Below are 12,839 nucleotides of genomic sequence, written 5' to 3'. Positions count from 1 at the left end.
TATAGTAGAGTAAAATGTAGCTTAATGTAGTTTAATAGTTTTAGTTTACCCTGGTTTATTAGCAAAAACAGAATACAAATAAAGTTGCTGCAAAGTTGTGATAAATCAGAAATAAAGTGCAAGGGTTCAGTAATAAGACTTTGCTTTCAGCAAATTAAATATCAAATGAATTAATCATTAAGAGAAAAAATCAACAAAATATGTAAACAGTCAAAAAAAAAAGAAAATGAAAAAAAAAGGTGCAGACAATTAGGTCCGAAGCTTAGGCAAACCCGGATTGATTAATATAATAAAAACACCACGGGTGAAATTTAATAAGGTGGTTGTGCAACTTTGGGTAGCTGTGCATGTGTGTGAGATAATGGGGAAAGCATCAAATAAGTTACTGCATGTGTGTATTCATCGAATATTAGTTTTGTGAGCTTTGATCCAGAACTGCTAATTTACAATTTAGAATATCCTTTGGAGTGAAGACGACACAATGCTGCTTCAAATTTTCAGCGGTCCTGCTTTGATCCCATATCGATCGCCTTTGCTTTCTTCCCCCCTTTTATTTAAGTTCCTATATTTTTATTACCCTTTGAGTACTGAAGCATTCTGCATGTGTAAGTTTCCCTGTTAGAGTGACAGCAACTGCTTCTGTAAGTTTATTGCTTCCTTTTATGAATAAATTAGGCACTCTCTTGGCAAGTTCCACAATTTTCTAACTCCCCTAACAATCCCTTTTGAAAATGTAAATTTCTGCTAAACTCAGAACAAACAAAAGTAAATCTCCTCGTGCTTCTTGCGGGCGAGACAGGCTTGGTGCGTGATGGCTGACGGTGACTCACCGATGACGTAAGTGAGCAGCAGGGCCAGGGTGAGCGTGAGGAGTGATGCGGACAAGGCTGTACACTTCCAGTTGCAGCAGCGGTGAGGCTTGTTGAAGGTAAACAGTGGTCTGGTCACGCTGCTGCGAGGGAGAGGTCGAGGTGGAGGGGAGTACACAGTCCCAGAGGTCAGGGGGTATCCTTGCCCTGCCCCTGACAGCAGAGCTGACGAACCAGAGCCCTGCTTGAACAGGAAGTGTCTGTAGGAGAAACGTTAAAAAAAAAAAAAGGTGTTATTTCAAAATGGCATTTACTGTTTGCCAAGCCCGCCCTCCCCAGCTACTGCTGCTATGCTTTCTCATTCCCTCGTGTGCCATTTTCAGTGATAACAAGTGAGACATTTACTACTCTAAATTCTTTCTAATGTATTTATTTATTTTGAAAAAAAAAAGGCTTTTAGGCTCCAGCCAGAAGTAGACAAATCATGCTTTTTATTTTTCGCCAAGAATTGCTAATTATGGCAGTTGACCTGACAGCTATTACTCATTTGAATCAATTGTAGCCAGCTAATTAAGCTTAAACACTGGCTCTGCTAGTTGTTAAAATATGAATTTTTACTTGTTAGAAAAAGTTGTTAAAAGTTTTGTTTTGTTTTGTCTCTGACTGTGGTAAAATGCAACAATTTAACAATCATAGAAAATGGCACAAATTGGCAAAACTAAATGACATTTATCACAAATAATCAAAAACATCAGGGGAGCCACATTAACAAGCCTGGATGCACTGAGCACAAGGATCTTCGTACATTCCTGGCATCCAAAGAAATGAAGACTCATAAGATTTCTTTTTATTCGTGGCTGCAATATCTCAATAACAAGAGGGCACAAAAACATATATTGCCAAAAGTATTCAGTCAGCCATCCAAATTATTGAATTCAGGTGTTCCAGTCACTTCCACAGCCACAGGTGTATAAATCAAGCACCTAGGCATGCAGACTGCTTCTACAAACATTTGTGAAAGAGTGGGTCGCTCTCAGGAGCTCAGTGAATTCCAGCGTAGTACCGTGATAGGACGCCACCTGTGCAACAAGCACAGTCTTCACAATCTGAAATTTCTTCACTATTAAATATTCCACAGTCAGCTGTTAGTGGTTTTATAACCAAGTGGACGTGATTGGGAACGACAGCAACTCAGCCATGAAGTGGTAGGCCACGTAAAATCACAGAGTGACGTTGGCGGATGCTGAGGAGCATAGTGCGCAGAGGTCACCAACTTTTTGCGGCGTCAATCACTACAATTCAATTCAATTCAATTTTATTTATATAGCGCCAAATCACAACAAACTGTCGCCTCAAGGCGCTTTGTATTGTGGGTAAAGACCCTACAATAATACAGAAAAAACCCAACAGTCAAAACGACCCCCTATGAGCAAGCACTTGGCGACAGTGGAAAGGAAAAACTCCCTTTTAACAGGAAGAAACCTCCAGCAGAACCAGGCTCAGGGAGGGGCAGTCATCTGCCGCGACCGGTTGGGCTGAGGGGGAGAGAAAGACATGCTGTGGAAGAGAGCCAGAGATTAATATCAATTAATGATTAAATGCAGAGTGGAGTATAAACAACGTAAATAAGGTGAATGAGAAACAGTGCATTATGTGAACCCCCCAGCAGACTAGGCCTATAGCAGCATAACTAAGGGATGGTTCAGGGTCACCTGATCCAGCCCTAACTATAAGCTTTATCATAAAGGAAGTTTTAAGCCTAATCTTAAAAATAGAGAGGTGTCTGTCTCCCGAATCCAAGCTGGAAGCTGGTTCCACAGAAGAGGCGCCTGAAAGCTGAAGGCCTCTGCCTCCCATTCTACTCTTAAGTATCCTAGGAACCACAAGTAAGCCAGCAGTCTGAGAGCGAAGTGCTCTGTTGGGGCGATATGGTACTATGAGGTCTTTGAGATAAGATGGTGCCTGATTATTCAAGACCTTGTAGTGAGGAGAAGAATTTTAAATTCTATTCTAGATTTAACAGGGAGCCAATGAAGAGAAGCCAATATGGGAGAAATATGCTCTCTCTTTCTAGTCCCTGTCAGGACTCTAGCTGCAGCATTTTGGATCAGCTGAAGGCTTTTCAGGAAGCTTTAGGACAGCCCGATAATAATGAATTACAATAATCCAGCCTAGAAGTAATAAATGCATGAATGAGCTTTCAGCATCACTCTGAGAAAGGATGTTTCTAATTTTAGAAATATTGCGCAAATGCAAAAAAGCGGTCCTACATATTTGTTTAATATGTGCATTGAAGGACATATCCTGGTCAAAATGACTCCAAGATTTCTCACAGTGGTTACTGGAGGCCAAAGTAATGCCATCCAGAGTAAGTATCTGGTTAGACACCATGTTTCTAAGATTTGTGGGGCCGAGGAACAAGAATTTCAGTTTTATCTGAATTTAGAAGCAGGAAATTAGAGGTCATCCAGGCCTTAATGTCTTTAAGACATTCCTGCAGTTTAACTAATTGATGTGTGTCATCTGGCTTCATTGATAGGTAAAGCTGAGTATCATCTGCATAACAATGAAAATTGATGCAGTGCTTTCTAATAATACTGCCTAAGGGAAGCATGTATAATGTAAATAAAATTGGTCCTAGCACAGAACCCTGTGGAACTCCATAATTAACCTTAGTGTGTGAAGAAGACTCCCCATTTACATGAACAAATTGGAGTCTATGAGATAAATATGATTCAAACCACTGCAGTGCAGTACCTTTAATACCTATAGTATGCTCTAATCTCTGTAATAGAATGTTATGGTCAACAGTATCAAAGCTGCACTGAGGTCCAACAGGACAAGAACAGAGATGAGTCCACTGTCAGAGGCTGTAAGTAGATCATTTGTAACCTTCACTAATGCTGTTTCTGTACTGTGATGAATTCTGAATCCTGACTGAAACTCTTCAAATAAACCGTTCCTCTGCAGATGATCAGTTAGCTGTTTTACAACTACTCTTTCAAGAATCTTTGAGAGAAAAGGAAGGTTGGAGATTGGCCTATAATTAGCTAAGACAACTGGGTCAAGTGATGGCTTTTTAAGCAGAGGTTTAATTACAGCCACCTTGAAGGTCTGTGGTACATAGCCAACTACTAAAGACTGATTGATCATTTTTAAGATTGAAGCATCAATAATTGGAAAGACTTCTTTGAACAGTCTAGTAGGAATGGGATCTAACAAACATGTTGCTGGTTTGGAGGAAGTAACTATTGAAGTTAACTCTGAAAGATCAACTGGAGCAAAAGAGTCTAAACAAATACCAGCAGTGCTGAAAGCAGCCGAACATGAAGAATAATCTTTGAGATGGTTATGAATAATTTTTTCTCGAATGTCTAAAATTTTATTTGTAAAGAAATCCATGAAGTCACTACTAGTTAACGTGAAAAGAATACTCGGCTCTACAGAGCTCTGACTCTTTGTCAGCCTGGCTACAGTGCTGAAAAGAAACCTGGGGTTGTTCTTATTTTCTTATTTTCTTCTACAGACCTCCAAACTTCACGTGGCCTTCAGATTAGCTCAAGAACAGTGTGTAGACAGCGTCATGGAATGGATTTCCGTGGCCGAGCATCGTCAAGCACAATGCAAAGAGGATGCAGTGGTGTAAAGCACGCCGCCACTGGACTCTAGAGCAGTGGAGACGTTTCTCTGGAAGGATGAATCACGCTTCTCTGATGGATGAGTCTGGGTTTGGTGGTTGCCAGGAGAACGGTACTTGTCTGACTGCATTGTGCCAAGTGTAAAGTTTGGTGGAGGGGGGGTGGGGGGGGGGGGGGGGGGGGGGGGGTGGGGGTGGGGGGGGGGGGGGGGGGGGGGGGGGGGGGGGGGGGGGGGTGTATGGTGTGGGGTTGTTATTCATGAGTTGGGCTCGACCCCTTAGTTCCAGTGAAAGAAACTCTTAATGCTTCAGATACCAAGACACTTTGGACTATTTCATGCTCCCACCTTTGTGGGAACAGTTTGGGGATGGCCCCTTCCTGTTCCAACATGACTGCACACCAATGTACTGTGGTGTCTGTACTGCTCTGCTAAACTATATATGCATATATGGTCTCTTTCTCTTAGGCTTTATTAATTTGTGTAAAATAAGTAACATGAGCTTGAGCATGAAGGCTTGGCCTCAGCTCAAAGAAAGAAGAATGCAGAGGGCCTCTTGCAGATCTCTGGCCCTCCATAAAAGGGAATGACCTTACATACATGCAGGAAACAAGCTATACCTGGTTCTCCATAAAATACTATATGTGGTACAAGGTCAAAGGTCAAGAATGTGGGTGCTGACTATATAACTCTTGCCAGTCCCTTTGTCTCATGAGCTAGGGCGATTAGAGACTTAGCCTCTCCCAGGTCGCAAAGGAAAGCGCCTGTTTTGACACTGTCTGTTTCTTTGCAATAAACTTTTGTATATATGCATTAAGACTTTGTTAGCGAGGATTTTTCCCAAGAACACATCACTGAATACACCTTAGTACAAAGCAGGTCCATAAAGACATGGATGAGTGAGTTTGGTGTGGAAGACCTTGACTGGCCTGCACAGAGTCCTGAACTCACCCTGATAGAACACCTTTGGGATGAATTAGAGCAGAGACTGTGAGCCAGGCCTTCTCATCCACCATCAGTGTCTGACCTCACAAATGTGCTTCTGGAAGAATGGTCAAAAATTCCCATAAACACATTTAACCTTGTGGAAAGCCTTCCCAGAAGAGTTGAAGCTGTTTTGGCCGCAAAGGGTGGGCCGACATCATATTAAACCCTGTGGATTAAGAATGGGATTGCCACTCAAGTTTGTATGCATGTGAAGGCAGATGAGCGAATTCTTTTGGCAATATACAGTTGTGTATATTTAGTGTTACCACATCTTGTGTTTAATATGGCTAACATTACCGTCAGCTCTGACGTCCAAAGGCAGTGGTGTAGATTTGTATGTTTTCATGTCTTTTTTGTGCTAGCAGCCGGCTTTTTTTCTGACCTTTAATCTGTTTACATCTCTCCCACCCTCTGAATTCAAATGTAATCTATTAATACAGCTATTTTTCCAATAAAGCTGTTTTCAGTTATATATATATTTTCTGATTCTGTTATCAGACGAGGGGAAAGAGTGTTTGCTGGTGAATGACTCATGGCCCATAAAGCCTACATGTTAGTTATTTCCACACTATTGCCAATTATTTACTAAAATCCTGATCTTATATCATTTGAAAAATGGAGTGTTTTCAGCTGAAACTTTAGGACACATTCTGAATGAAGCTGTGGGCTTTAATTATTTTTCACTCCTACTACAGTACCTGCACACGTCGCCTATTTCAGTGAAGAAAGCTTGAAAGTTTTGCTAGGCATAGCTACAGCTAAGCTATGACTAAACCACTGCTTTTCAAGGAGCAGGTTAAGCAAACTGCTGCCCTAATCTTACAAGGAGGGAGCTGTTCCGCATTCTGTGTTCCACAGAGTGCCTCCTACCTCTGGGACCACTGTTGGTGCTTTTCTGAAGGAGATTAAGGTACACAGTTGGAAACAATCAGAGTTACTGCGCAGGCCTATCTAGGACAGCGGTTCAATACTTCGCCAATTAGCACAGCACAGACATCATTTTTCTCAGGTATCTAATATCATATTCTGATTCTATTCATGCAAATCTGCACTCAGTGGATTTCAGTCTCACGGTAAAGTACGCCTGACTGGAGCTCATTTAAAGAGCCCCCAAGGTGGGAGACTTTAGAAGAGACCCCCTCACACTATTTTTTGAATGATGAATACAGGCTCAGGTTTCAGATATCACAGAGAGGACAGACTGTTCCACTTTGCCACTGCAGGAACACCCAGTCCTTTTAAACCTGTCCTGAATAAGCACTTAGTGTTAAAAGTAATTCAGCTAAAATGTTAATATCTTACATGTTTGCCTGCATTTGTGTGCCTTTAATCTAAGTAATCTGTTAAACTTCCAAGAAAAGCATCATCAAAAATTAATTCAGGAACCTAAAACCCAAGGAAGAAAAGTAGTCTAAGGAAGTCCCTAAGCACTAGGATTCTACTTGTAATTTATAATGTGTTCTGGAAAGCAAGCAATTTTTGTGGCAAATGTATACCACAGACATTATTCAAAATTACTGCACTAGAACAAGTGAGATAACAGACGGTTTTGCCATGCACTGCATTGCAAGAAACACCTGTAGCACATTATAGATCTAGTATAAGCCACAGGATTTCAAACTGCAATCTCTATTTCAGCCAAAGGCTGAAAAAAGCCCACATTTGACCAAGTGTCTCTGTGGTGCAACATTATGAGCCACTGCTGTAATGTAGAGCAGCAGTGATATGAAAGAGAATAAAATAGCCCCGGCAGCCAAGGATCAATGACTTACCTATTCCTTTTTTGACTCATCAAAGCGACTACTTAAGTCACGGCTGTATTAGTTAAACGACAATGAGGTTTATTCTCATTATGAAAAAGAGTGTGTTAGATTGCTGCTGATGATAGTGAACTAAGCTGAAGGGCAATTAATCTATGTAGCATTTCATCTATATTGTGTTTGGATAATGGGGGGCGAAGGTTGGATGGTGTCAGATGAGAAGTAGGGAAAGGAAATTATGCAATGTGGAAAAGTAGATCTGGGTAAGCAATTATAAGCGATTCCAGCTTGATCCGGCCGTACTGAATTCCATCCAAAAAAAAAATGAACAAAGACTGCTGGTGGTGGGAAATAAAGGATGGCTATGAGACAGCATCAGAAGGAGAAAACAGCTATGAGTCATTGTCTTATTCTCTGCAGTGAGTGTGTGTGTGTGTGTGTATTTTCCAAACAAACAAAGAAAACAACAAGAAAATATCTCTGAGCTCCTGCAATTCACAGACAGCATTATTGCTCCAGATTACTGTGTGCGCTCTCCAGGGGTTAATATCGGCTGTTGGTGCGATATGTTGGGGGATATGTGCAGTTTGCCAGAGTGTTATTCTGTCCGTGCAGTGAAAGGTGTGAGGTCACAGGCTGCTGGTAGGACACCAGTCTCTGAAGGGACCTCACAAGACAGGCCATTAAAGTGGTGCCAGACAGCAGACTGACAACATCACTGGACTCCAGACTGCACCGTTGTCCTCATACACGACAAAACTGCATCCATCTCCTCTATCGATTCAGCTCTTATACTGCCTTGAAGACGTATTTTTAGCACGAGTGTCAGTAGTTTAGAAACATAATAATTTCCAACTGAGAACTATGAGCATTATAAAACAGCGTTCGCTTTTACGAGGACAGGGAGGACTTGAGTTGACGGTGACCTTGACTTTTGACCTCTGAAACATAATCGGTTCAGCCCTGACTCCTCTGGAGCAAATTTGAAGAAATCCTCGTGAGTATGTTCAAGAGATACTGCTTTCACAAGAAAGATGGAAGGACATACAACCTGCCGAACATCACGCCTGTGGCCACAGCTGTCACAGCATCAAAACAGTCAAGAAAAGGGACAGGTGGAGCCCCACCGCAAGATTTTTTTTATTGATCTTCCTGTACGACTCTCTTAGGGGTTTGATAGCATTTTTTCTAAGCATAATTAGTGTTTGTATTTCTTAAAATTCTCTCGTTATCCAGCAATTCATTCATATTTAATCCATGCCTGTTTTGTGTTTCACTCTACATGTTTTTAATGCAGCGCCGTGGCTGATAGATGACATCCATCCTTCACTGTCTGCCTCCTTTCCTTCCTCATTCAGCATCTGCTGAAGGCTTCGAGTTAGATTGAGGACACAGGAGGCTGCGCACAGAGCAACCACACACCTACGGGTCAATGGTAGTTCATCTCTGAAAGGCCAGAGATAAACCTGAGAAACACACAGCCACACAAACTGAGAGAAACATAGCTTTGCTCAAAGAACACCGCACAAGACAAACATGCACAGAAAGATGTCAAATACAGCGTTTTCACATTTTTGAGGCCAATACACAGGTCGAGTCAACCGTGGTGCTTTTATTGCTCTGCCGAAGGTGGATTAGAGCAAAAGGGATCAGAATCCAGCTGAAGAAATTGCATTTGTCAACGCGAGTGGAACTCTATTCTTCTTGTGCGGTGCTTTTAAAATGCTTCACTGTGCTTCCTGACTCCCCGGCTTTGATCTTCTCAGACAATATCTAGGGGCGACGCCCAGGAAGCTCCGAATTCATATCAGAGGGCAGATTTCCCCCGAGACAGGAAGAAAATGAGAGTTCCCTCTCTCCAGGAGGTTGGAGTCTAGGCCCAGGGGCTGTCTCCACCTGGATAAGTGTGCATGTGTGTGCGCGCGTGCAGGTGGAGGCCTTTGTTCACAGGTACATGGCAATACATGGTGCGTGCGATGTACAAGCTGATTTTACTTGGTGATTCAAGTAGTCTCTCTTCCTATCAATAAGAAGAAGCAGAGAAGGCAGGGCACAAGCCAATTTATTACAGTCCTAACATTTGTACCCCTTAACACACCCACTGAGAGACCCAGTCAGATAGATTGAATATCCATATCTTCAACCCTCCACTCACACAAGCTGGCCTCTCCAGAAACATAACGGATGCGCAGCTGAAAAGGAAATCCATGCGCACTTCAAACAATCTTAATCTCAGCTGACGCAACGTCAATACATTTGAATACTGATTCATCAAGTACGCATCGAGGAAAATGGAAGCATGCTTGACAACAGGAGATGTTATCCATGTTTTGCCATTTTTATTAAGGTCACAGCATCACTTAGAATTCTGTCAGCATAAGCCCCCCCCCTCCCCATGTCAAGTTTGTAAATACTTGATTAATCTTTAATCTTGAGATCGAGCTGATATAGCACTGCCGGGGTAAAAGCAGAAATATGAAATCATTAGATTAGCAGTGTATCTGAGAATGTGAAAGAGGGGAGAGAAGGGAGGGGGCTTGAATATTAAATCCAACCCCAAAACAGTTGAGCAGTGAAGACTTGGATCATTTTTTTTTCCTTTGGTTCCCTCTTCAAAAACTAGAGAGAAAAGAGCCAATATTATCTGAATTATGTTATGAACGGACACGTTTCTATTGACTATGAATATGATTACGTTTTATGGTTCAGAACTAATAGCACGCTATCAAATAAAACACATTTGACTAGAAAGTCCCAAATGCAAAAAAATATATTCCTACAAAAAAAAAAAAAAAAAAAAAAAAGGCACCGTCCAATATATTGAGTCACTGCGGAAATTGTGCTGCATAATCACATCTCGCTCTGGGAGGAAGTTCTTTTTGCTCATCAAATATTGTTTGAACCATCCGAAGCACCGAATTTTGTTTATGGTGAGTTTTCATTTAATGCGCACTCACACTCACACACTCATCGATAAGTAATGTAATTACAATGCACTCCTGACAAGTCTTTACATTGATGCTCGTGTCTAGCCAATGATTAATTTAAATTGTCACTGAATCTAATTTTATTCTTCCTTTCCTTTAAATGAGGTAAGATCTAATTATGGCCTAATGCATAACTTATTAAAATCTCCTCTTCTGGTGTGGCAGCCTGCCAATCTCATCCTCACACATAATACCACAATCCAGCACCAAGCTCTCATTACGCATGCAAACATATTCTTTTCCACCTTGCTGCTTCTTCTTCTCGAGAGCGGCCTCGCAAATGAGGATCTCCTAAATAATTCTCTGATCAATTATTACCTATGCAGCAAGCATATGCTTAATTCTGTTTGATGGGACCAGTTTCCAGTGGCTTGTCTTCAAGCGTTTGGGAAAAAAAAAAAACCTAAAAAAAATTCTCGGGTACTAAAGTTGAAAGTGAAATCACAATGTGTTCCTGAAAAGAAGATTTCTGCTACAGCCAGAATTCTGCTTTCATTTTTGGATAGTTTTTACACAAACACGGGTCCCCTGGTAAATGCAGTGGTGGTGGTGGTGGTGGGGGAGTGGGTGGGGGGAGTGTAAGAGAACAAAAACAGTCCAAAACAATCAAAAAAAATAAGAGTTTCATTATGACTTTGATGGAAGTCCTGTAATAATACCCCAGAGGCTTGCGTGGTGTTCCACTTACTCCTCCGAACATGTGCAAAACATGCCCATCCTAACAAATCCTTTAGTCCAGCATTCATTCTTAATCATTACACTCTGATTTTCCTAAGAAATTTTGTGAAAGTCTGCCAAGTCACAGTCCTGATGAAAGAATTTTCTTTAATCTAATGAACCTCATTTGTGAGATTAAAGAAATGCCTTTAATCAAGTGACATTATGCTGAGGGAGGGTGGTTTGCCTTGAAGATATTTTCATTTGAAGATATTCATTACAAAATGACATCCACTTTGGACTGAAAGCTTTTTGGAGCGTAGCCCTGAGTTTGCTTGTTTAAATCGCCCCGTGTCTTTTTGTTCACCTGCTTAACACGAGCGCCACGCTTAAAATACCTTTTGCGGCTCCTGAAGCCTTCTCTTACCTGGTCTCTAGGGGGATGTTGCTGTTGAGCACCCAGCTGTTGTGAAGTTGTGCCTGGTCTGTGCTCGAGCTGGTGTCTGCCCCCTGGCCGCCCTGGCTGGCTTGGCACCGAGTTGGCATGGTCTTCCTCTGTAGGCTGACTTGAGTGTAGGGTGCCGGGCGAGCACAGGTGCAGGCGTGAGGCGGCGGCGGAGGTGGGGGCAGTGGACGAAACGTGAACTGACCGCCTGGACTGCTGGGAAGCTCTGCGCAGAGACAGAGGAGGAGGGAGGGACAGGGGAGAAATAAACATCAGTTTATTAGGAGCACAGTACCATAAATTACAAATAAAAGTGGCGTGTTAGTTGACAGTTTATTGTTATTACACTGATTGAGAGCCATAAATCAGCTTGAAAACCATCTCTGTCCTGCGCCTTCCTGCCTACCTGCTTTGATACACGTCCAGCTGCCCTATAAATAGGTTCTTGGCTGGCTGCAACATTGAGCAGTCTTTAAAGAGCTAACAGCTCTGGCTTAATCTGCACCCGCCAGCCCAAACTACCCATGTGATGTTTATTATGAGATCTGTGGTTGGACGGAATGAGCTAGCCAGCTGTAACTCCTTCACACTGCTAACCTCGGGGTTTAGGTAGAGCTCTCTCCATCCATCATTTATCATTCTCTTTTGCTATAACTCTTCCTCTCCCCGCCTCTTCCTCCCTGCTGCTTTCTCTCACGTTTCTTCCTATCTTCTATAACCGAGCAGACTAATTACAGTTTTATTAAATGCAACGTGCACGCAGATGTTAGCTTAATGTATGGGTAAGACTTCAGTTAAAGCTGCTTTGCATGTATTTCCATACGGGCATACACACCCATGTGTATACATCAGGCTGCATTCATGAATGTGCATCAAGTGGGACAACAGTTATCACTGTTTCGGGGGGACAGCTCGCGCCATATGGCTGCAGCATGGTTCCTCGAACAAGGCAAATCCCTCATCCCAAAAGACCAACTCTGTCCAGCTGTATTGACAATGAATGTAACATTAGCCTCAAACCAGAGGGTAAAGAGTTTGCCCGCCAAAATTCTTGGCTCTCAATTGTATTTGCTGCCAAAATGTCAGCAATAATTTAGTATCTGGAAGTGTAGTCCACCTGGGAGATTACCTCGGGCCTCCCTATTCAAGTGTAAGTATTACACAGATAATACCACAAAGCACATTTTATTGACTCTGGCCAGATGAACACTGACAAAAGTAAAGAATGAATCTTTTTTTTTTTTTTTTTGGACTTTCTATCACAGGCATGCTCCTGGAATATGTAGGTTTTATACTTAAAAATGTGGCACCATCTACTCCTAGCATTACATAAATGAAGGGGTTTTTTTTGTTAATATTTTCATAATAATAGATCTGTGCACATGCGCTGATCTTCTCAAAATTACTGTTGCCTTTTGTACAGATACATGAGCCAGTAAGCTGCGTCATATCCACTGAAGCATCGCATAGCACAGCAGGTTTCATTACTCTCATGGTTTAAAGTTTCATATTTATGAAATGATATTTACATTACAGCAGAAACATAAGAATGATACGA

At 41.9% G+C, this 12,839-nt stretch overlaps 1 protein-coding gene across 1 annotated transcript in view; it reads right to left on the bottom strand.

Moving 5' to 3' along the window:
* tenm1 (teneurin transmembrane protein 1) overlaps window positions 1-12,839 on the bottom strand; it is a 178,266-nt gene that overhangs the window by 112,735 nt on the left and 52,692 nt on the right. Inside the window, exons 4-5 of the mRNA XM_030739166.1 lie at window positions 11,264-11,507; window positions 831-1,069 (exon numbers count right to left, since the gene is read on the bottom strand). Of these exons, the coding sequence (XP_030595026.1) occupies window positions 831-1,069; window positions 11,264-11,507 (483 nt within the window). The remainder of the gene's footprint in view (window positions 1-830; window positions 1,070-11,263; window positions 11,508-12,839) is intronic.

Source organism: Archocentrus centrarchus, chromosome 10 (genome assembly GCF_007364275.1).
Source record: "Archocentrus centrarchus isolate MPI-CPG fArcCen1 chromosome 10, fArcCen1, whole genome shotgun sequence".
NCBI classification, from domain to species: domain Eukaryota; kingdom Metazoa; phylum Chordata; class Actinopteri; order Cichliformes; family Cichlidae; genus Archocentrus; species Archocentrus centrarchus.
Note: the sequence above shows the minus strand (reverse complement) of the source record. Positions and strands in the feature narration are given on the sequence as shown.